Here is a 23,389-nt window from a genome sequence, read left to right on the forward strand (position 1 = left end):
AAAATTTATTTTAAATATTGCTTACATTAGATATCAGGTTGTCACTTATAGACTTTTAAAAACAACCTACTTCTAAGGTCGGTAGAAATTGTCTAAAGCTGGGAGGAAGGTGGGAGGAAGCGAGCTCTTTTGACTCCTTTCTAAGTAATTGGAGTCAAAAGAAGCTCCTTATCTGCCTCTGAACAGAATATTATTCACATTCAACAAATAAATATCAGGTGCCTGCGTTTTGCTAGATGCTTTCAAGTAAATTGTTTAGTATTCACAACAACTCTGTGAGGTGAGGATAATAATCCCATCTTATGAAGAAGAAAATGAAGTCCAGGTAACTTAAGTTATTCTCTCCCTTTGCCCTAAGAGAAGCGTCCAAACCAAGTTTCAATTCCAGCTCTTTTGACTTCAGGTCTTTTCTTTCTTTATGGTATCATAAGGCCCTACTAAGTAATATTTTATTCTGTGTAATTCAATCTATCATTTTCAGGACTGATCGCTTAGTCCTTAGCTTGTTACAATCCTGGTCTCCCAGGTGGTGCTCAGCATGCTGTATTACAGTTCCTGTCATGATACTGCACATTCCATTTTTTTTTTTTTTTTTTACTATCTTGGCCGTTAATCTAAAGACTCCTTGTAGATTGGATCCCATTCAGTGTTGCATCCCGTCTCTTAGCACATTCCCTGACACGTGGAAAATGTTCAGTAAACATTTGTCATATGAATCAGTCTTCACAGTGATCCTTTGAAAGCAGTTATTATCTCACATTTTACAGATGAGGGAGAGCTGAGGGTCAGAGAGGTAGAGAAATGTATCCAAGATTGCACAGCAAGTTAACAGAACGTGTTGAACAAGAGTCCATGAACCCAAAAGCTTTGCTTTTTCTATTGTAACACAACATTACTCTGGCTGTTTGGACCTGGAGTTTGCAGAAAAGACTTTGTTGGAGGTTGTGGTGGCTTGGAATATACTTAGGCTGTAGAGCAAACCATTGTGTCAAGGGGGTGCATTTGGAAGTAATCTTCTTCAGCATCTAGCACAGGCTGGTTATCTGCAGCTCAGAACACCACCGTTTTCTGGGTAGATGCCTGCAGGTTTGGTGGTCCATCTCCTGTTTCCTGCTCTCTGTAATCCTTTCAGTATCTCCCTTTGACCTCCTTCCCAGTTGAGATTTTTCTGCTTCCCTGCTCTTGTGCTTTCCCTGTTATCATTCCATCTATTTCCACTGCCCATCTCCCCTCTTAATAGTCAGTGACAAGCCAATAATTTTTATTAACACTAGAAAATGTTATTTTGCTGTTAAACCAATACACACAATTGCCCTAATCTGCTGCCAAATGGTAATAATCAGACTCAGGTTTCAAAAGGTTTGAATTTCAGCAGGGCTGCCCACACTGTCCTTGACGGCATATAAATTAATTATAATTAAGAACCGTGTGCAGATGTTAGAAGAGAAACTTCGAACAATTTTGATATCTGTTCTTGCAGATTATTAAGGAAAAAAGAAAAACCTATTGCTGTTCAGATAATCATCTATGTTAGTATTACAAATTTCTGTTAAAATGCACACATGTAAAGTGATTTATAATCTTTTATTAGTTATCTATATAAACCTTGTGTCAAGCATTTGGTGACAGTATAAGTGTCTGCTTTGTGCATACAGGAAGGAACTGTTCAGATGGAAAACCTGAGTTTAGACACCAGAAGTGTTGTAGAACAAGAAAGGAGCTTAGGTGGCAGGTCTGGTTGGGCCTAATAAGAACAAGAGGGCTCTTATTCATAGGTGTCATAGGAAAGACTTGACAGAAATATCACTGCCAGTGAATCTAGTACTATTGCCTTTGCCCTTGGCAATGATGGGGCTGTTTTCTCTTAGAGATTCTATGGAAGTTGGTGTTCTCTGGAAGGGCATCCTCTTTTGCATTATGTAGGAGGACTCACTAGTATTTCTGTTGGGTCAAGGGTTTGGGTGACTTTTGCCTGTGTCCTTCCCTTATCTCCCATCTGTCCTGCTCTTGTTTGGTCACTTTCCCAGATGCGACTTTTAACTAAGGCTTTGCTTTTCTATTTATGTTACTTGTTGTGGCTGTGATATATTGAAGTGCATTTGGGTTTGGTTTTCCACAGGACTGTATTTAGGTAAGTAAATACTCCAACCCAAGGACTCAGGAGCCCTGTTTATTGCCATATAGGCTCACTAAGTTAGAAATGTTTGTAGCATGTTCAGTTAGCCATTTCTTTCTTTGCTAGTTTCATAGGGGCACAGTATCAGCACCTGCCCACAAGCCCCAGACCATCAAAATTTCTTACCCTGTTACTTTCCAAAGAAAAAGCAGGGAGGGAGCTCAAAAGCTATAAAGGATTAATGGACTATAGTAATAACATGAGAAGGAGAAGAAAAATAGAATGCAGAAGTATTATGTACTAAGTCAACTGAAATCACAGGTTCGTGCACTTTATATGTAATTTCTACAGATTTTGATGATGTTCAGTGGTTTAGTAGACCTTAGTGCATTTAGAGATTTGAAATTGGGTTTCCAAATGCCCTGAATATATAGATGCCATTGTATTTCATTTGATAGAAAGAGACATTGGTCTTGAATTTCATAATAATATTAGAAAGTGAATGTTTGTGACATCTGTGACATATCTCCTGCTTCAGATGGTTGGTGAATTCGTTTATTGTGTAAGTTAAGCATTCTGACTCAAGAGTATCTCTTTGGTTCAACATTTGCCTGGTTCCCTATGAATTTGAATTTAGAAACTATAACTTAAAATCCCAAATTGACTTGGGATTAACATATTTTAAAACTATGTTAATTAGAAAATTATTTTCTATCTGTTCTACAGAGTCGAGTTCATCATACTTCTCTAGTTCATGGCACAATTTCATTATTGATTCAGATAAGGACATTGTGTTTAGCTAGTTATTTATGGACCTTTATTCTTTCATATACATTTTAGAATGTTTATGATATTTATTTTAAAATTGTACTGTTATTCTGATAAGAATTACCTTGAAATTATAGATTCAGTAGAAATATAATTCCTTAAAATATTATATTATCACATTCGTGAACATGGCATATGGTTACATTGCTTGGGTCTTCTTTCAAATCCTTTAATGGAAATTTCAACTTTTTTCTGCAGAGTTCTTATTAAGACTTTTGTTAATTCCTAATCAGTTTAGAGTTGCTTTTTGCTATTATGACTATTATATTTTCTAGTTGGTTAGAAGAAAAATATTGCTGTTTTCTAAGAGGATCATTTATCTAGCAACTTTGCTGTACTTATATTAATTTGAATAGTTTTTAAATTCTGTTGGGTTTTCCATATAAGTGACCATATTGTGTTTATATAATTCCAGCTTTTTCTCTTCTCCTCTATCCCTAAAACTTTTGTTATTTTAAACTTAGTGTGTTTATCAGAATTTCCAGGATCACTGATAGCATTCACCTTTCCTTTTTTTCATTGTTAAAGGGAATGGGATTAAAAAATTTTGGCATGTTCCCTTACCAGGCAAAGGCTGATGATTTTCTTTATTTCCTGTTATCAAAGAGTTACTTTTTGATGGTTTGTTTAATCATAATTTATCTATCACATGTAGATGTTTCCCTTAGTCAAATGTGCTATCTTTATTTTTTGAAATATTTATGTAAGTATTTTCTTTAGTCATTTAATGTGATTATTTTGATATATATTGTGAAGGTAAACCATCCTTGCATTCCTGGCATAAATAATGCTTGATCATGATGATGATGATGATTTTTTTTTTTTGAGTTGGAGTCTCACTCACTCTTTCGCCCAGACTGGAGTGCAGTGGCCGCTCCCGGTCACCGCAACCTTGACCTGCTGGGCTCCAGCGATCCTTCTGCCTCAGCCTTCCAATAGCCGGAATTACAGGCATGAGCTACCATGCCCAGCTGATTTTTTGATTTATTGTAGAGATGAGGTCTCGCTGCCCAGGCAGGTCTCGAACCCGCGGGCTCAGGCAATCCACTCACCTCAGCCTCCCAAAGGCGCAGGATTATAGGCTGAGCCACCGAGCCCAGCGGTGATGATTATTATTTTAAAAATATATAGCCCAAGTGCAGTGGCTCATGCCTTTAATCCCAGCACTTTGGGAGGCTGAGGTGGAGGATTGCTTGAGCCCAAGAGTTCAAGACCAGCTGGGTAACATAGTGAGAACTTGCCTTCCCACCCTCCCCCCTAAAAAAATAAGAAAAAAGAAGCTGGACATAGTGGTGCATACCCGTAGTACCAACTACTCAGGAGGCTGAGACAGAAGGATGATCTGAGCCCAGGAGGTTGAGGCTGCAGTGAGCCATGATCACACCACTGTACTCCAGCTTGGGTGACAGAGTGAGGCTCTGACTAAAAAAAAGGTGTTTTTGTTAGTTAATATTTTGTTTAGTTCTTTTTGCCTTTATGTTCATAAGTGAAAGGGACCTATAATAATCTTTTCTTGTATAATACTTATCTGAATTTAGAATAAAGTTTTCTTTCTTTTTCTACTTTGTATGAACAGAGCTTGTTTCCTAATCTGTATTGGTATACTTAATCTATAAAATAATCTGTACCCGTTTTACTTCCTTTTATTTTGGCACAGGTGGGGTGGGGTGGGTGGTTTGGCAGTTGGGGAGAGAGTAGAGGAGTTGTGGAGGGGGTAGTTTTGGTTAATTAGGGTTGGGGTTCTGGATAATCATTTTACTTCCTTTAATGTTTATTATTATATTAAAAATTTCCACGTTCTATTGTGTCTTTTTCCCTATTTGCTATTTGCATTAATATTATACATTAAACTTAAAAGCAACTTTTTTCATAATTTTAGAATTTCTATTGTGTAGGTTAATATTTCTTCTTGTTAAATATGAAGTTCATTTGCATTTTCTCAATTTTTTCCTTGAATTGACTTGCTAGAACTTTATTTAGTCTCTTAATTAAGGATCAGTTTTGATTTTATTCTTTTTTTATTTGTTTTATGCTTCATTCATTTATTTTTCTTCTCTAGTATAAGTGGCGATATCATTTCTTAATTATTTACTTATTTCTTAGGGTTGACTCTGTTAGGTGTTCAATTCAATAGGTAAAAATTAAATTGCAATTAATCATATTTATTTTCTGTGTTTCTTATGAATTTATTTAAAGGTGTATTTTTCTCTCTAAACTGCTTTATTTGTGCTCTAGAAATTTTGACACTTAGCATTTACTTTTTCTTTCTTTCTTTTTTTCTTAAGAGACAGAGTCTTGCTCTGTCACCCAGACTGGAGTGCAATGGTGTGATCATAGCTAACTGCAACCTTGAGCTCCTGGGATCCTCCTCAGTAGCTTGGACTACAGGTGTATGTGCCACCACACCCAGCTACTATTTCTACTATTTTTTATATTTTATTGTGTTGCCCAGGCTGGTCTAGAATTCCTGGTCTCAAGCAATCCTCCTGCCTGGGCCTTCCAAAGTCCTGGAATTATAGGTATGAGCCACCATACCCAATCTTACATTCAGTATTTTCATTGTTATTCTGTTAAGAGGAACTTTTAGTTTCCCTTATAATTCCCTCTTTAACTTTAGTATCATTTAATCATAGGGTTTTTAAAAAAAAAGTTTTGGATATGTGGTATTTTTAAAACATTTACCTTTAATTTAAACATATTATAGAAAATGACAGTTACTTCATATTGATCCTTTAAAATTTATTGATCCATTGCTGTAGATTTAATATTTTTTATGTAAGTTCTTAAAAAGAATGTGTCTTTTCTATTCTATACTCATTTCTAGGTATCTGAACTATTTCAAGCTTATGGCTCATGCTTTTGTTGTTGTTGTTTAATCTTTCATGGTTTAGTTAATAAGATGTTTTGTCTGTTAGATTTCTCTGTTTTTGCCCATGGAAATTCTAGTTGTTGCCCTATACACATCAAACCTATATTACTAGCCTCATGAATGTTCATAATGATTGTACCTTGGTACCAGTATGTGATATCTTTCATTGTCCCTTTTGATATTTTTGCCTTTGAATTTCATTTTGTCTTGATATTAAAATTTTGATAGATATTACCATCTTGACCTCCACAAAGGTTATATTGATTTATAATTCACTTGACACACACTGTATGAGACTACTTGTTTCTCCATATGCTCTACACTTTTTAAGGTCTAGGTATCCTAATTTTCTGTCTTTACTGGTAGCTTGGGAAACTGGACCCAATGTGTAGCCTTTTAAATCTTAATTTTACTCACTGCCTATCATATTCTGATCACAGCTTCCTTAATTGAGTCACTCCAGACAACATCCTGACTGTATTTAAAGATGGTGCTTGGAAAATTCGACTTAATTATCAATTATACCACATTTTATCCTTCCTGTTGGGGTTGCCCCAGGACTCAGTTTTCTGAGGACAGAGTTGGCCCAGCTTCTCAGCCAGATGTGTCTCCCTTGGAGTCTGCTGTGAGCAAAGTGTGATCTCTTTCCTGCTGTGGTTGCCCTGCACCAGCTCTAGGTATGAAGAGAGACTACTATGGCCTTCTGCTTCCTCTAGATCTGGGGATTACTCAGCCTAAGCTTCAGGAAGACAGAGGGTCAAACAGGCAAACAGTCAACCCTCTAATCCTGCCTCTGTTTTGGTTCTGCTTGTGCATCCTTGTGCCTAAGTTCATGGCATGATTTGGGTATGTTGAGCTCCACTGAGTACCAGTACTGGTCCTGGCCTGAATGTCTCTTGAATTCTGCTACCTGACTGGTAAGATGTCAGTGGAGTTTGCTGCAACCTGAGGCCATTATGTGACATCCTTTTCAGGAAGTTATATCACTCAGGGACCTAATATCTCTTGCTCCCTGTGAGGTTCCTCTTAACATGCCTCTCAGCCTCTGTCTGCCATTCTCTCACCCTCACCTCCCACATACTTTGTGCTTTCATAAATAGCTAGACTCCTTGAACAGCCTCTATAGAAGCTTAAACGTAACATCCTTTGCATCTGTAGGGTATTTTATATTCTTCAAAGCACTTCCATATACATATTTTCATTTGATCTTTACAAAAACCTTTCAGGAATGTAGGTTAGGTATATTATCCTGATTTCACCGATGGTGGAATAGATATAGTAATTAGGTGACTTGCCTGTCCTCAGGCACTTTGCTAATGTGGAGCTGGTATTAAAACTCCAGTTGGTTTTGGTTGGTGATTTCATTCATTCATTCATTCATTCAACCACTCATATTATACTGAGAAGCCCCAGAATGGAAAGAGCAAGGGCTTTGGAGCCAGACAAACGTGGGTTTGAAAATTGATGTCATCCTTTGTCAGCTGTGTGATCTTGGCCATGTATATCCCCCAGAAGATCAGTTTTCTCATTTGTAATGAAGGGAAAATATGACTTACAATGCTTTTAGGAGGCTCTTGTATTGCATGAAAATTACCTGGCAATAGTAGTGTCTGGCACACAGTAGTTTGAACTATTGTAGGTCAAAAATAGTCCTATATTGACAATCATATAGGGTTCAACCTAATGGTAGAAACTCACTATCGGCTACCATTTATGGAGTCCTTCACTGTTGTCTGTGAGGCACTGTTTGACTCCAATAATGCAAATAAAATGAGACAACATACTCTATGTGTCTGTATTTTCTGCTGGATCATGGTTCTGAAGGATTGAGCCCGTGTCTATATCATACTCAGTACCAAAATTTTTTTAAAAGTGTCTGCTATGTCGTAGGTGCTCAAAAAATGCTTACTGAATTGCAAAGGTCCCTGCTCACAAAAAAAGGTTGCCAGCTAGTTAAGGTAGGCAGGCCAATAATTATATAATTATAATAAACTGTTACATGAGTTTAAATAGACACACACAGGTTATGGTGAGAGCCCAAGGGAAGCAATGCTCAGTTCTACTGGGGAAGGTTGAAGTGCAGTAGACAGGAGGGGACAAAACTTCATAGAGCAGGTGTGTCAAAACTAATTGTGGTCTCTTTGAGGAAGGGAGCACAACCACTTTGCTTATTTTGAACTACATGCTTTCTCTCAACCAACCCCTTTTTAATGTTTGGAATTGAGTTTGTATTCAAAGCAGCCTCTTTATTTGTCTCACAGTCCCTCTGTTACTGGTATCTCTCACAATGTATTGCTTTGTAAAGTGCTTTCTTCTATCCTGGGTATAAAAGAGATGCTTGGTAAAACCAGATGCTGTTCTTTGCTTGTCACAACTAGCTATTGCATAACAAAGTGCAATATATTGTGTGAGACGAAATAGAGGAACACAAGAGATATTTTAAAGGGAGCCAATAAAACATCAATGTGGGAGAGTGCAGAGTGCATTAAAGTTAATAAACTGTCATGGCAGAGTGGACCCCTTTTACATGTGAAGGAAACTAATTTAGTGACTTGTAACTGTAGGATTAGAATCCCACTGCAATGAAGTTAGCTGCTAGTTTTGCCAAATTCCGAATCATTCCGTTCTTAAGAATCAGTCCTTGGAGTTGAGGAGAATATATATATAATTTTTTTTTTTTGTCCACAGCTCTTTGTGGTGCTTAAGCCATCTGTCTTCCTCTGAATATTCAGTGCTGCTCAACTCTCTGTACAGTATTGCCTTCCTTTAAGCTCTGGGAAGGAGAATTCAGGCCCTGGTTTACCTACTGGATTAGATATAGCCCATCAACATAGGTTTCCAGAAAAAATGAGTAGCTGTTTCCTGTTTTCACAGAGATACTGAGACCAGAAAGCTGTCAGGTGTAAACTTTGCTCAGGCGTGAACCACTGAGCTACTCTTCTTATTCGCAAGAGAGAGACAAGGCAATCAATACAGGTCTCCTTTTTGGCAATGTTGAAGGATGACTACAACAGTAAGAGTTCCAAAATGCCAAGACCTGGATTGGATTTTGTGTTTCTTCAGCCACAAAATGTCCCAGCATCTTACTCCCAAATCATTAATGTCCTTTGCAGTCAAGACTGACGGCTCTGCCTGCTTACTACCTTATCTTTGTTTATTTAACACCCTCTTTATTATTTGTTTTTCTTTTAGTTAGCTAAACTCTCAAAGTATTTAGGTTTCTAATGTCTCACCTTTTCTTTCTTTCTTTCTTTCTTTCTTTCTTTCTTTCTTTCTTTCTTTCTTTCTTTCTTTCTTTTTTTTAACAAGCAAGACATCTTAAACAGCATTTTCATCCTTGAATGCATGCCCTCTCTGTAGAAGAATTAGAAGCTTTGGTTTTGGTTCAGAGTGCAGTTCATAGACTATTTCCTGGGAGCATAAAATGCTGCATTTATGTATTAGTATGCTGGTGTTATAATACCATTGACCTGTGCAATTACCTAACTGTTTTGGTCTTTAGTTTTTCTTTTGAGAAATGGGAATAAAATGCCTAAGTTATAGGGTTTTCATGAGGACCAAAGAGATCACATATGAAGAAATGCCTAACATTGTGCACATAACAGATGTACAATAAATGATTATTTATGACAAATCAAAGTAACATAAGCAAAACCAACTCTATTAAGATAAGAAGAACTCTAGGATAATAATGAGAAATATAAAGCGATATGACCAACGCTTATATTTTATAGAGTGTTGTGTCCTTAGTCTGGTGCATAGTGTAAGATTTAGGGGCATATTTGGAAGTAAAAAGGCAAGAGTTCTTTGTAAGAAAGGCGGTGAATTGCATACAAATTTGGTGTCGGTCATTTCAGGGAAGCCACTGCTGTAGGGTGCTATCAGAGAAAAAAAGGGAAATTTTTCAAGGGTAACTCTAACATTACTTCAGTTATTAATAGTATTTGTTTAAGTTTCTACATTTTGATGCATAAACAGATCAGAACGATACTGTATATTATAATAATTGCTAATGTAATAGTCAGTGTGGTATAATACAATGGAACACAAATTGGAACATGAAAGTCAGAAGATCTGGGTTCAAGTTTGTTGCATTTATAATTGATTCATGGTATTGGACAGAACATTTAGTTTTTTTGAACTTTGGCTTCAACATCTATAAAATGGGGATAATCATATTTTTCTTAATTTCCCGCTGGGCTATAGGAAGGATCAATTGAGATAATGTTTTCAAAAATTCTGCTCACGTATTAGTTATTTTTGTGATTTAAAATTAAGAGTCAGACAACAAAAGTGTCGCTGAAGAGTTTTCTGGCTGTTGTCAAGAATAACAAGAATGTGGAGCTTCTGTTTCTGTAGCTTTCTATATCCTGCTTATCCAGGCCTGCTCTGCTGCTGCCTCTGCTGAGCCCATTTTGCTGCTCAGTTTGTCTGACCTCTGCTGTCCCTTGACTCAAAAGCAGTTCAAGGTTGGGTTGTAATAAGAGTGCCGGGGGTAACAGCAGTTACAGCAGGCCTCCTCCTGGAGATGCCTGCCTGTGCACGTGCCCTTGGTGTGGCTACCTGGACCACTTTCATCTCTTTTCTTCTGATTCCATCTGCAGCTGCTAATGGCTATAACAATTGCATCTGTTACTGTCTTGTTCAAGGGTTTCTGAGGCGTTCTAAAATTTTTTTCTCTGATTCTGCTGAGCAAACACCAGAGATAAAAAACTAGGTTAGTAGATAGAAGTTGGGTTTGGTGATCAGTAAGAGGAGATATGGTCCTTGACTTGAGGTATCCAGCCTCTTCAAAGTCAGGTTATGTGGTGGAGTCCTATTTTAACCAGCCTCTCTTTTTGTGTTTTCAGGGAGTCGACGAGTTGAAGATGAAGCCCAGAGCAGAGTGCTGTTCTCCCAAGTTCTGGTTGGTGTTGGCCGTCCTGGCTGTGTCAGGCAGCAGAGCTCGTTCTCAGAAGAGCCCCCCCAGCATTGGCATTGCTGTCATCCTCGTGGGCACTTCAGACGAGGTGGCCATCAAGGATGCTCACGAGAAAGATGATTTCCACCATCTCTCCGTGGTGCCCCGGGTGGAGCTGGTAGCCATGAATGAGACCGACCCAAAGAGCATCATCACCCGCATCTGTGATCTCATGTCTGACCGGAAGATCCAGGGGGTGGTGTTTGCTGATGACACAGACCAGGAAGCCATTGCCCAGATTCTGGATTTCATTTCAGCCCAGACTCTCACTCCCATCCTGGGCATCCACGGAGGCTCCTCTATGATAATGGCAGATAAGGTAAAGAGGGACTGCAGCAAGAAAAGCACGGGGGGTTGGTATTGAGGACTAACCAATGCATTTGTGTGAATGCAAATTTTGGTTGTTAATAATGAAAGGTAACCAGAATGCTTTGAGAAAATGGGTAGACCAGGAATTAGTCTAACTGTTTGAAGATGAAAGTGAGGGAAAGATGCTGGTGTCTAGAAGCCTCTTTAGTTTTGGTCAGGTTTATATGTCCATTTGTTTGTGAATGAACTCACTGAAATGACTAAGAGATGCTAATGCTTGTAGCTCTGTGATACATTTTCTTCAAATAGGTATATGAGTAGCTCCTTCAAAACTTTAAAATAGGGCATGCTTTATTATTTCTTGGTAATACATATTCTCCCCCATACTGTTTTCAAGAATATAAAAAGAAAAATCACTTGAGGCAGGTGATTTCTTTCCTTGAAGATCCAAATGTGATAGGGAAGTCATTCTTGCTGAGATATTCATACTTGCCACACACACTGATCTGTACATTCAAATGGATTTTAATACATGGAACCAGTAGCAGCCCTATTTCCCCCCATGGTTAGATTTGAAGGCAATGGTTCCTAATCTTGCTGGCACATCAGAATAACCTGAAGAGCTTTCAACACTACTGATGGCTGAATCTCAGAGCTTCTGATAATTGGCCTGAGTTTCAGGATTCTTAAAAAGCTCCCCAGGTGATTCTTGTGTACACTTAAGATTGACAACCACTGCTTTAAAACCTCAAATAAATCCTAGCCTATCCTGGATTAATGTTAGATTGTCATGGAACTAATCATCATCTGACACTGGTGCTTATTCTCTAACTGCAGAAAGAGTGTTTTACTTTTGGTGTGTTTTGTTTTTCAGGTTTTCAGTCACTCAGTTATTTTCCTTGCTTTATCGATCATTGTTTATTGCTTAGATACAGCCTTTCTCCCATAGGCGCTGTCCTTTGCAGCCATTCATATCTTAGAATGATTCGTTTCACCACAAGTGCAACATTTATCATTTTTCTTCCCTTTGGGTTTTAAAAAATTGTCATTGTTATAGTATATTTCTCATCACCACTTTAAAAACTGTCTTTAGTTTTGTACTTAAAACATAAGCTGTGGGATTAATGATGTTTGTAAACACCTTAAAACCTAGCACAGACACCACAAACATGCTACCTGACCAGGTGAGCCACACCCCAGTGCCCTGCTTGCAGAGACTGAGACTGAAATAACCTGGCATGACCACCATCGCCATCTGTTGGTGGCAGGCAGAGATGACTCGTTTTTGCTTCGGAGCTTCCCTTGACGCAGTCTAGGAAAAGTCAAGTAGAAAGTGTTAAGTGGAGAAATTTCAGTATCATAACAGAAAATTGTTCTTCATTTACATGAGCACAGGTATATATGTGAGAAAACAAGTGCTGACATGAGTAGCCTATGCTAAGGGACGTGGGAGAAACTTAAGCAAAAAGGACTATGTAGAGTGACTGTTGAGTTTTGCTTCAGGTAGATTTTTTTTTTTAAACATCACTTCCGTTAGCAAATTATATTTTATTTTAACAGTAGTGTTTTGAAGGCACAATATTTCTTTGAAAGAATGCCAATATGGAAAAGAGCCAGATTTTAAAATCATGAGTAAGTGCATACTTGTTTTGAGAGCATAGCAGTTAAAATGAATTTGTTTTTGCTTTTGTTTTTGCTCATGTGGGCTATTGTGCAGCCTATATCAGTTCCTCCCAGTAGAAAAGGCCATGCCTAAAGTGGTTGGTTGCCTATCTCTGGTGTCTCTTACAAATCCACAACATCCATATAAAAATATGAGGTAAGATGCAGACCATGTGGAGAGACTAAACTCTTTTTGTTCACTGGTGTATCCTAAGTGCTTTGAGTGTGTTTACCATATGCTAGGCAGTTAGTGCTTTGCATGCATTATCTTATTTAATACTCTTAGCTACTCAGTGAGCTAAGTGGGGTTTAATTTATATCTTACAGATGGGGAGACTGAGGCTTGGAATAAATAGCATATCCAAAGCGTGGTAGCGTGTAAGTGGCAGCCAGGACTTGAACAATGGTTGCTGGCTCCAAAAGCTATGTGTTCTATTGCCTCTCAGGGGAATTATGAGGCTGGTTAAGGTCTCATATTTCTTCCTACCCTTCACTTTCTCCTCTGTGGTATAGCATTGTGGGAATATCATCCTGCTGGAAGGAATCCATCACTCGATTCATGTTCAGGCAATACTGGGTTCCAATTACAAGAGAGCATTAATGAGGATATGAAATGGTGAGGTGCTTTGATGTAGCACAATTCCAGAGAGGACCCATTGGCTATTGTCTTCTAGGGGTAAAAGGGAGAATTCAAGCCAGTAAGATGGACTCTTGCAGGTCACTGTCATGAGATCCCCTCTGGTCACTTTCCCCATCCGTCTCCTCCCACTGCTGCCACATCCAAATATTTTGTATTGTCTTGTCCTCTTTCCACTAAGTATAGGAGCAGACAATGATTTTTAGACAATTTTCTAAAATAGCCTTTTGACTTGAAGAGTTTATAAAAGGTAGACTGCAAGAAGAAGAGGAAGAAAGAAAGAGGTCCTAGTAATCGAAATTTGGAGGATCCGTCAGTCACAGGGGCTCCATGCTGAATGGGTGGTGGCAGAAGAGGAGACAGCGGGAGTCACATGGCCTGAGAGGGTAGCAGCGCCAAGATTCCCAGGAGCTGTGTAGGAGTGTTTTCAGGCTTAAAGGATTTGCATGAATGCAAATAAAAATCCCCCAGATCTCAGAGAAATAAGCCTTGGGGACAAATTTCAAAAATAAAACACCTCACAACTAAGGTCAGGTGTACTCCCCCCCCTTAATAGAAGTTTATTTTTACATGCCATGACCATATTCTCCTAACATAGAAAGGAGATACATAGTTGGATAACTGTGAATTGACAATGGGGCAATAGGACAAAATATTTTAAAGTGGAACTGAGGCAGAAAATCAAGACATAGAGCTTGACCATATTCAAAGCTTATAGTTATCATCTGAAGGATGACACATAAGCCTTCCATTTTGCTTCTTCCTTCTAGGTGATAGATACTTGCTGTTTTAACTTAGATGATTGTTGTTGCTATTGTTATTTTATTTAGAATAAAATCTGCTTATGAAGTTCTCTTGTGGAAGATTGCCTTATGGGGTAAAGTCTCTGTGGTCAACAAGTTTTTGATACAGCAAAGACAGCACTGTTCTAAAGACTTTTTTTTTTTGAGTTGGAGTTTCACTCCATTGTCCAGGCTAGAGTGCAGTGGCACACTCATGGCCACTGGAGCCTCTACCTGCTGGGCTTTGGCGATCCTTCTGCCTCAGCCTGGAGGCACAAGGAACTACAGACACACGCCACTACGCTCAGCTAATTTTTATGATTTATTGTAAAAACAAAGTCTCATCAAGTTGCCCAGGCTGATCTCGAACCCCCGGCCTCAGGCAATCCTCTTGCCTCGGCCTCCCAAAGTGCTGGGATTACAGGCTGAGCCACCACGCCCGGTCTCTAAAGACTTTTGACTACAGCAGAGACACGGTTCAGCAGTTCAACATCTGGTCAGATGACATGTGCTCACTTTTTGGCATATGCTAACTAATCAGTAAAAACATTAATTAGTGCTGTCCTCTCCCAAAGAGAAAATACACTTTATGCTATGGTGGAAAGAAGCATGGGAGCTAGTAGAGTAGAGCTGTTAGAACCTTGGGATTTAGAGTCCAAGCTGGTTTCAGATATCACTTTCTAGATGTGGGACTTGGGATGAGTCACCAATCCCCGACTCTCAGCCTTGGCTTCCTTGCTTGTATAAGGGAATCATAATATACCCATTACAGGGTTCTTGAGGATTCGATGAGGTGATATGTTGCATGTGCTTCACTAAGTGTCCAGCACAGCATTCAGCAGGTTAAGCTGAAAGTCATGTGGAAATGTTTGAAGAAAGTGAGAGCGTTTCCTAATGCAGGAAAAGAATGGGAATGGAAAAGCCTCACAGGGTTGGAGAGACAATTCCAAATTCAAGACCTACAAAGAAAGGAGCTCGGGTAAGAATCTGGGGAAGGGTTCTATCGTGCAGAGTGGGAGTCTCAGTCTCGCACCACTGGGGAAGCTGAGACTCACGAATGTTGTGGAAGCTGCCATAGGCAAAAAGGGCATGCCCAGTTAAAGAAAAATTCTAACCAGGAAAGAACTGCTCGGTGCTTATGACAGAAGACTGTTTAGAATAGTAATGGAGGATGCTTAAAAATGTATGAGGTGCTTTTTGGCAGTTCCCCACCTGAGTATAAAGAGCCTATTTTATTTTGTCTTGTTATAATTGCTTTTATTCTCCCTGAGATCCTGGATTTAAGATGCCCATCTGAATCCAAATAATGAACTAAAGCTAGGTGTATTTCCATTTCTTTCTAGGAGGCTTTTCTACTGATCGTCTGAAATCTTTCCTGGGTTTTCAGATTTTAGCTTAGAAAGGTTAAGTAACTAATCCAGGATATCACAGCTCACAATTAGCAATGGGACTAGGATTCAAATCCCAGGAATACCTATTTTCGGAGCCCATGCTTTCTGTTATACAATTCTGCTTCACAAAACACTGCACTAAGAATTATATATCCTGCATTATAGTCTCCATTCTGATGAGCTTTGGAAATTTGGACAAACAAATTACTTGAACTACATGAAACTCAGTTTATAGTTCATAAATTATAAATTTGTTTTCTGCCCTATCTGCTTTACAACATTTTGAAGACAAAATGAAATAAAATCACTGTAACATTTTGGAAGAGTACTGTGCAAACAGATACTTTTAGGTGAGAGAAATAAGGAGTGGTGATAGGGAATGGCAGAGTCAATGACATCTGCTTTGTCACTGGCGTTAGGATTAACGAAAAAGGCTTGGCAAAAAGCAGGAAGGAAAGCAGAAAGGTGGACGTTACAGTAGGATCGGGCAAGAGTATTCAGGATTCAGTCTCTAATGCTGCAAGACTGGGAGAGAAAAGGGTACACTGACTAAAGGATTAGGATCTGGAAAGAGATGAATTGATGAGGGTGAGGTATAGTAGCTGAAACTGGCATCACACTTTGTATCTTATTTCTCGTTAGAGGACATGGGACAATATTCTTATTGTGGAGACTGTTGCTATGATTCTTTCCTTTCTATTAATAAATAGCTTATTTGGGAATTGGTGTTTTGAATAGCACTCTCATTTTCTGTACCTAAAGTCCCATTTTTAAATCTCACTGAGGCTGGAAAAAATGGCCTTACTCTTCTTTGGCTTCATCTTCTCCCCCTCTTCTCCTATCCCCTACACTACCCCCCGTGCCTAATGGCGATCCATTTGGAGACTGTAGATGAACCAGCACTGGTGTGTGACACTGTGAATAGATGACTGCCTCTCCTTTGCTCATGTGAATTCCATATCCAACACCATCCTGAAACCATGATGGCTGTATGTTACTCATACCTTACCCTCTGCTTCTTCCATAATTTCTTGTATCTCTTAGTTTATTACTTTGTTTTTAGTTGTCTGTGGTATGATATTTCTTGGGATAGAATACCTCAGGAGCAAACTGTGGTGTTAAAACATTTCTTGAATAAAGAGAGTTAAGACATAGAGGTGGGAAATGGGAGACGGAAGAGGTAATATAGTATGCTGACTTTGAACCAGGCATGATGTTAATGAGTATTTAAATTCTTATGCAGTCCTATGAGAAAAGGAGTGTTATTTCTTCTCTGTTGGTGAAATTACAGAGTCTACTTACATTGGCCAAAGTCACACAACTAGAACGATAGTACGACTGGTGTCTGAATCCAGATATGCTTTACTTCAAAACTTTTCCCCGGTCCACAGACTGAAGAAGTAAGAAAAAAGCCAGCATCAAACTTCCTGCTGGGAATTCAATTTCTCCTCTCCAATTTTTTCTACTTCCTTGTACTCTACTATGGATGAAGATGGGTAGACAGTTCTAAGACATTGAAAACTTTGCAGTAATGGAGCCCTTAGAGTGTCTGGATTTTGGGTCTTTCCCAACTGCTTTTGTGGAATGTGTTTTTTATTGGCCAGTATATCCTCTCTTTTAAGATTGGAGCTAGGGATTTCCTTTAAAGATACTGGCCACTTGAAGTCTAGATGCAATGTTAATGCTTGCAAAAGTTGAAAGCCCAGAAATTGCTTAGGCATGTAGAAATACAGGTGCTTGGTGCTGGAAAGTAAAACGTGAGCCATCATTTCTCATAAAGCTTCCAGGAACGTGATGGTGTGTCTACAAGAAGGCAGCGGCACAAGGACAGAATGCAGGGTTGGGGCCAGTAGACTTGCGCATTACTCATTCTCAGCATGTGACCTTAGTTGTACTCTTCAAACTCTTTATGAGGCTCAAAAACTACATTTGTAAAATGGAGACAAAAATGACATCTGGCGCATAGTGAATAGTGAGCCTTATGAAAGTAATATGTCCAGGGATTGATAGACAGCTCATATATACTATTTTGCGTGTTCATATAACAGACCTTACCTAAATCATTTGAGGAAAATGGGATTCTAATTTTTACTATTAACTGAAATAGAAGAGCTCGGGATGTTGGTACACTTCATTTAGACCTGGTGGGTAAGTAGCAGTTAGTGGGTTCCACCCCTATGGTGATGCAACTGCCGACTGTGACTTGATCAGAACTTACCAAGATTTTCAAAACAGAGGCGTACGGTGATTTCAACAAATTGAATCACATAGGACATAAGTATTGAAGACAAGTCAAGAACATTTAGAAATAGCAGAATAAAATCGTGTTTGAATCCAGGTTCACTCATAGATTTGAAAGTGTTGATATATCAAAAAGGTGAATTATTAGATGAGAGAAATATTAAAGGTACTAGGTAAGAAGTAGTAATAATTATAGATAACAGGAGAACAGTTAATTTACTAAATGTCACCAGCCACATTTTTAATAGATTACACCAATCTTGCTGAAAAAAAATCTTAGATTATTATTTCTACACCATTTATTCCCTTTTATGAGACTTCTGTGATCTGTCTTTTTGCCTCTTAGATGTTAAATCTACATTTTATTTAAAATTGTATTTTGATTCTGTAGTTTAAAGGTTCAGCATGCAGGAAAGTAGCATTAAAGGTTATTTTCAGTCCCCCTTCCTGAGTACAAAAAAAAAAAAAAGTTTGCTCTAATTCTATTTGACATGAACAAAGAAGACCTAATTGTCCTAAGTTGTTATGATGTTATGATGAGAAAGACTAATATTGATTGATCATTTATTTTTGTTGGGTTCTGAGCTAGTCACCTTATATATGTTATCTCATTTAATTTTTTTCATTTAATGTTTTCATTGGATTTATGAGATGTGTTTTGTCTCCATTTTATAGGCAAGGACACTGTAGGTCCGAGAGGTTAACTGTGTTGCCCAAGACCTTGAGGTAGTGATTTGCTCATGGTAGCATAAACAAATAAGTGCTTGTAGGCATCTTGGAACAAGGCATCTGGATACATGGCCTGCTGGGGGTGGTTCAGGGGCTCAGCGATGTCAGACTCACATCTAGGCTTCTCTTGGCATGTTTGTTGTGGTTGGGAGGTGGCTTCCCAACTCTAGGCATTATGCCCATCCTCAAAGAAGACAAAAGGGGTGGGTGATTATTAGACTAGGAAAAGTCTTCCCCACATCTTTGATCTCATGAGTTCAAACAATGTCACATGGCAACCCTTGGAGGTTGTGAGTCTTTTTGGTGGAGGTGGCAAGGGGACAAAGAATAAGAGTAACTTTGAGGTTAGTCAATAGACAGCACGTCTCAAAGGAAGTAAATGATAACCTAGGAATTAAATCAATGCCCACATGACTCAAAAGCCCAAACATCTTGAATTTTTTCTGCCACTCACCGAACTCGCTTGTGTGTCTTTGTTCTAATCTTCTCAGTGTGTCCTCCAGTACTAAGATCTTCATCAATCTTTTCTTTTCTTTCCTTAATGATCAACTTATTCCTCTCTACTGACATCTTTCCTCTTATAGATTCTTAGGAGATGTTTGGAAATGTATGGAGTGTTTTTTTGGATGTCACGACGACTGGTGTGTGTGTGTGTGTGTGTGTGTGTGCGCGTGTGCACGTGCACGCACTCACTCTAGAACCTAGAGGACAGGCACGGTAAGTGTCTGCAACGTATGTTTCAGTGCTCCACTGTCAGAAACAGTCTTGCCCAAAATACCAATTGTGTCTTCACTGACAAACATTGCTGTGGTCCATAAAGTGTTCAAATCACTCTCATATTATTAAACAAACATAAAAGCGTTCCATAATTCTCATTCTTCTTCCTCCTCTTTTTACAGTTCAGCTCCTGAAAAGTTAGTCTGAGATTGCCTTTTGCACTTACTCATCTCTTACTTTCCCCAGAGTGCCAAATCCAGTGGACCTTTCAAGTTGTTTCTGACTTTCTTGCAGCACTGGACACTGCTGACGCTTTCAGAGCTAGCCACAGAATTTATGATGAAAAGAGTAAATAAATTTGTCACAGATGTGGTGACAGTGGGAATGAGTATAAGTGGAATTTAGAGCATAGATGGGTCATATAAGTGGAAATGTCTAGTAAGTTACTGAATTTGGGGCCGGAGTTAAATAGAATGGTTTGGGCTGGACGTATAACTATGAACTTTATTTGCAAGGGTGGGGTGGGGTGGGGGAGTGGTGGATATTGAAGCCATGAGGGTGGGTGAGATAGCTTAGAGTGGACAGTGGAATGAGCAGAAAAGTGGGTCAGGGGCAGAACTTTGGGGTGTGCCACCATGTGAAGGATAGCCAGGGGTGCTAGGTGCAGATGATAAAGGTGCCAGTATTGATTTACTAGAGGAGAAAGAAGAGAACGAGAAGAACAAGGAAACAGAAGCTTTATAAAAACCAAGGGAGAGTTCTAAGAAGGGGGAAGTTTCCCAGTCTGGGAATCACTTCCTTCTCCTCAGTCATGGAGGAGTTCTTGTTCTGCCTTCTTAGGACCACTCTGGTCGGGTCCCCCTACTCCAAGCACGCTGCAACGACTGAAGGGCTGGCACTCATTCTCTTCTGTCTGCACTGCTACATGGAAGCTCACCTGTGATTCTTTAGAAACTCAAATCTGATTGTTACATTTCCTCTTAAAACTCTACACTGGCTTCCTCCAGCTTGGAATGCGGTGTCCTCTTTGATCTGGTCCCAGGCTACCTCTCCAGGATTTCTCTTAACCTCCCTGCCCTTGAGCAGTAATGTCAAGTCACACTAAATTATTTACAGCTCCCCAAATGTTCCTGGCGGTTTAACACTCTGTGCTTTTGTTTGTGCCACCTCTTTTCCTTAGAATGTTCCTTTCCTTGCCCACCTGAAGCACCTCTTCACTTTTCTTTCTTTTTTTTTTTTTTGAGTTGGAGTCTCACTCTGTCACCCAGACTGGAGTGCAGTGGCCGCTCCTGGCCACCGCAGCCTCGACCTGCTGGGCTCTGGCGATCCTTCCGCCTCAGCCTTCCAAGTAGCCGGAATTACAGGCATGCACTACCATGCCCGGCTGATTTTTTTATTTATTGTAGAGATGAGGTCTCGCCAAGTTGCCCAGGGGGGTCTCAAACTCGTGGGCTCAGGCAATCCACTCACCTCAGCCTCCCAAAGCACGGGATTACAGGCTGAGCCACCGAGCCCGGCTACCTCTTCACTTTTCAAGAGAAGTCATGACATTTCTTCTGTGTACTCTTTTCTGACTCCCACCTTCACCGAATTTACCATTTCTTCTTCTTCTTTTTTTTTTTTCTGCACTTCACTTGTGCCCTGTTTATGTTTTTATTATAAGTTGTCTTGCTTTTATATATCTATCCACTTTGCTATTCAAAGGGCTCATTGTGGACTAGGATGAGGTTTTACTAATTTGTATCTTCCTAGTACATATTGTAGTGTTAATTAGCACTCATTAAACTGTGCACTTTATATACACCATAGTGGGTTGCATAGTGATTCCCCCCAAATATGTGTCCGTGTCCTCACCCCTGGAGACTGTACATGTGACCTTATTTGGAAAAAGGGTCTTTGCAGATGTAATTAATTTAGGGATCTCATGATGAGATCATCCTGAATTATTTGAGTGGGCCCTAAATTCAGGGACAGATGTCCTTATGAGAGACAGAAGAGGAGAAGACTCAGACACAGAAGAGAAGGCTGTTTAAAGGGAGGTAAACGTGGGAGTTATCAAGCCACAAACCAGGAAAGCCACCAGAAGCTGGAAGAAGCAAGGAAGGAATCTCCCCTAGAGCCTTTAGAGAGAGTATGACTGCAGACAGCTTGGTTTCAGGTTTTTGGCTTTCAGAACTGGGGGACAATACATTTTTGTTGTTTCAAAGCATTTTTGTTGTTCTGAAACCCTAGGAGACTGATATGTACACACCATTGTTAAGAGGGGAACTCTGAAAATCTCACTGCCTAGGTTGTTTCCTGGCTCTACTCACCATTTACTGTGTGACCTTTGGCAAATTACTTCTCTTAGTTTCCTCACCCATAAAATAGTGAAGCAAATAGACTTTGTTTCTTACAGTTATTCAGTACGCCTGTTAAAAGTGCTCAGGAAAGGCCTAGCAAATACTAGGAATAAGTAAGTGTGGTTCTCTGAGAGGTATTCGGTAAGTCTCCACTGAATGAATGAATGAGGGAAACTTGACATCACCTAGCTCTGTGGGAATTGGGCATGCACTTTGGGTGCTCTATCCAAAGGTGTCAGCCCTGGAACAATGATGAAAAGGTAATGTGTCAGTGTTATCTTCAGCTGTTCTACTACTAAAGTCCTTGGTGGAACTGGGGCACATGAGGTTTGTCTTTTAGCCCTAGCACTTCCTTCCTGTGTCCCTGTTCTGTATGCATGCATTGTGTGTGTGTGTATGTGTGTGTGTGTGTGTGTGTGTGTGTGTGTGTGTTCAAATGCAGTTGCTGATACCTTTATACTTTCCAGGATCCAGATAGTATATCCTACGTAGAGCTGCCCTCCTGACCCAAGGTTCCCATGCCTTCAGATTTTTTCTTCTCTACCCTCAAATCAAAACTCCTGTTCCTTTCCCTTCGTTTTCCTTCATTCTATATGTTTTATAGCCCATGTCACAACTATCAGTATCCTAGTAGTTTTTTTAATTAGATCTCAGTCATGCTAGACTACAAGTTTTACCCTGTGTCTTTTTCATTTTTATATCTCCAGAATGTAACATATAGCTTGGCACATCGTAAGCCCTTAATACACATTTGACAAATGTGTAGATGAATTAATTATTTTGGGTCAGTAGATGTCAGTTGTAATTAAGATAAAAGTATTTTAAACCCAAATGAAAATGGTTGATAGATTAATCTCTCTGGGTACTGGCAAACACATTTCTTACGTCTCTCGGAGCTGCTGTTTCCATCACCCTTCCCACAGATAGAAGGACCAGATTCCAGCAATCAACAACCTGGCACTTCTATCCAGAGTTATCACATTCATGTCCACTTCATTTCTAGCAGACAGACATAGCAAAAGCCCTGCCTCAGGCTAGGGTTGCAGTCTGAGATAGCACAGTAAATCTTTTATCATGTAAAAACATTTAGGTGCCAGTGATAATGTTAGCGTTCCTTCAGAATAGGAAGCAGAAAGGAATAAATATTTTTAAAAGTTTTGAAAATTAAACGTACACAATTCATATGACATGCTAATCAGCAAGGTATCACCCAACTGTATTTAATCAATGCAATTAAGCTTCCAAAGGCAGTAGCAAGAGATTTTGAAACTTCCTTTAGCAAACAATATCCTCTCTCATTTACCTATTTATTCATTCAAAAAATACCCCTTATCTGCTGGGTATCAGGACTTGTTCAAGGTCCTGGATGTGTAGCCAATATGAGAGACATGTCCTCATGGAGCATTGACTGACAATCAACAGACACATTAATTGAGCAATATTATTTTAGATGGTGGTAAATGCTTTAATGAAATTAGCAGGAAGAGGTATTGTGAGCTATTTTTAGTTAGGATTGTCAGGGAAGGTCTCAGAGAAGGTAGTAAGTTGAGGTTTGAATGATGTGATGCATCAAGACACATGAAGAACTGAGGGGCAGCGTTTTGGCAGAGCAAACAGCAGGTGTAAAGGCCTTGAAATGGGAATGTGTTTTTGTTGCTGTTGGGTTTTGATGAGAAGTTGGAGGGTCAGGATAGCTGAGGTTGAAGAGATTCTCTGGGGCCAGGTCATATAGAGCCTGAGTGTCTTGGCCTAGAGTTGGATGTTTTTCCATTCATTTTGGGTGTAAAAAGGGAGTGATGTCACCTG

General features: G+C 39.4%; 1 protein-coding gene across 1 annotated transcript in view; it reads left to right on the forward strand.

The window, feature by feature from the left end:
* Window positions 1-23,389, forward strand: part of LOC103256020 (glutamate receptor ionotropic, NMDA 2B-like) — a 169,006-nt gene that overhangs the window by 113,057 nt on the left and 32,560 nt on the right. Inside the window, exons 2-3 of the mRNA XM_021710264.1 lie at window positions 10,664-11,092; window positions 19,488-19,589. Coding sequence (XP_021565939.1) covers window positions 10,682-11,092; window positions 19,488-19,589 — 513 coding nt within the window. The 5' untranslated portion in view covers window positions 10,664-10,681. The remainder of the gene's footprint in view (window positions 1-10,663; window positions 11,093-19,487; window positions 19,590-23,389) is intronic.

This window comes from Carlito syrichta, unplaced genomic scaffold, assembly GCF_000164805.1.
Source record: "Carlito syrichta isolate Samal-C Ts95f unplaced genomic scaffold, Tarsius_syrichta-2.0.1 Scaffold76471, whole genome shotgun sequence".
Classification (NCBI taxonomy): Eukaryota; Metazoa; Chordata; class Mammalia; order Primates; family Tarsiidae; genus Carlito; species Carlito syrichta.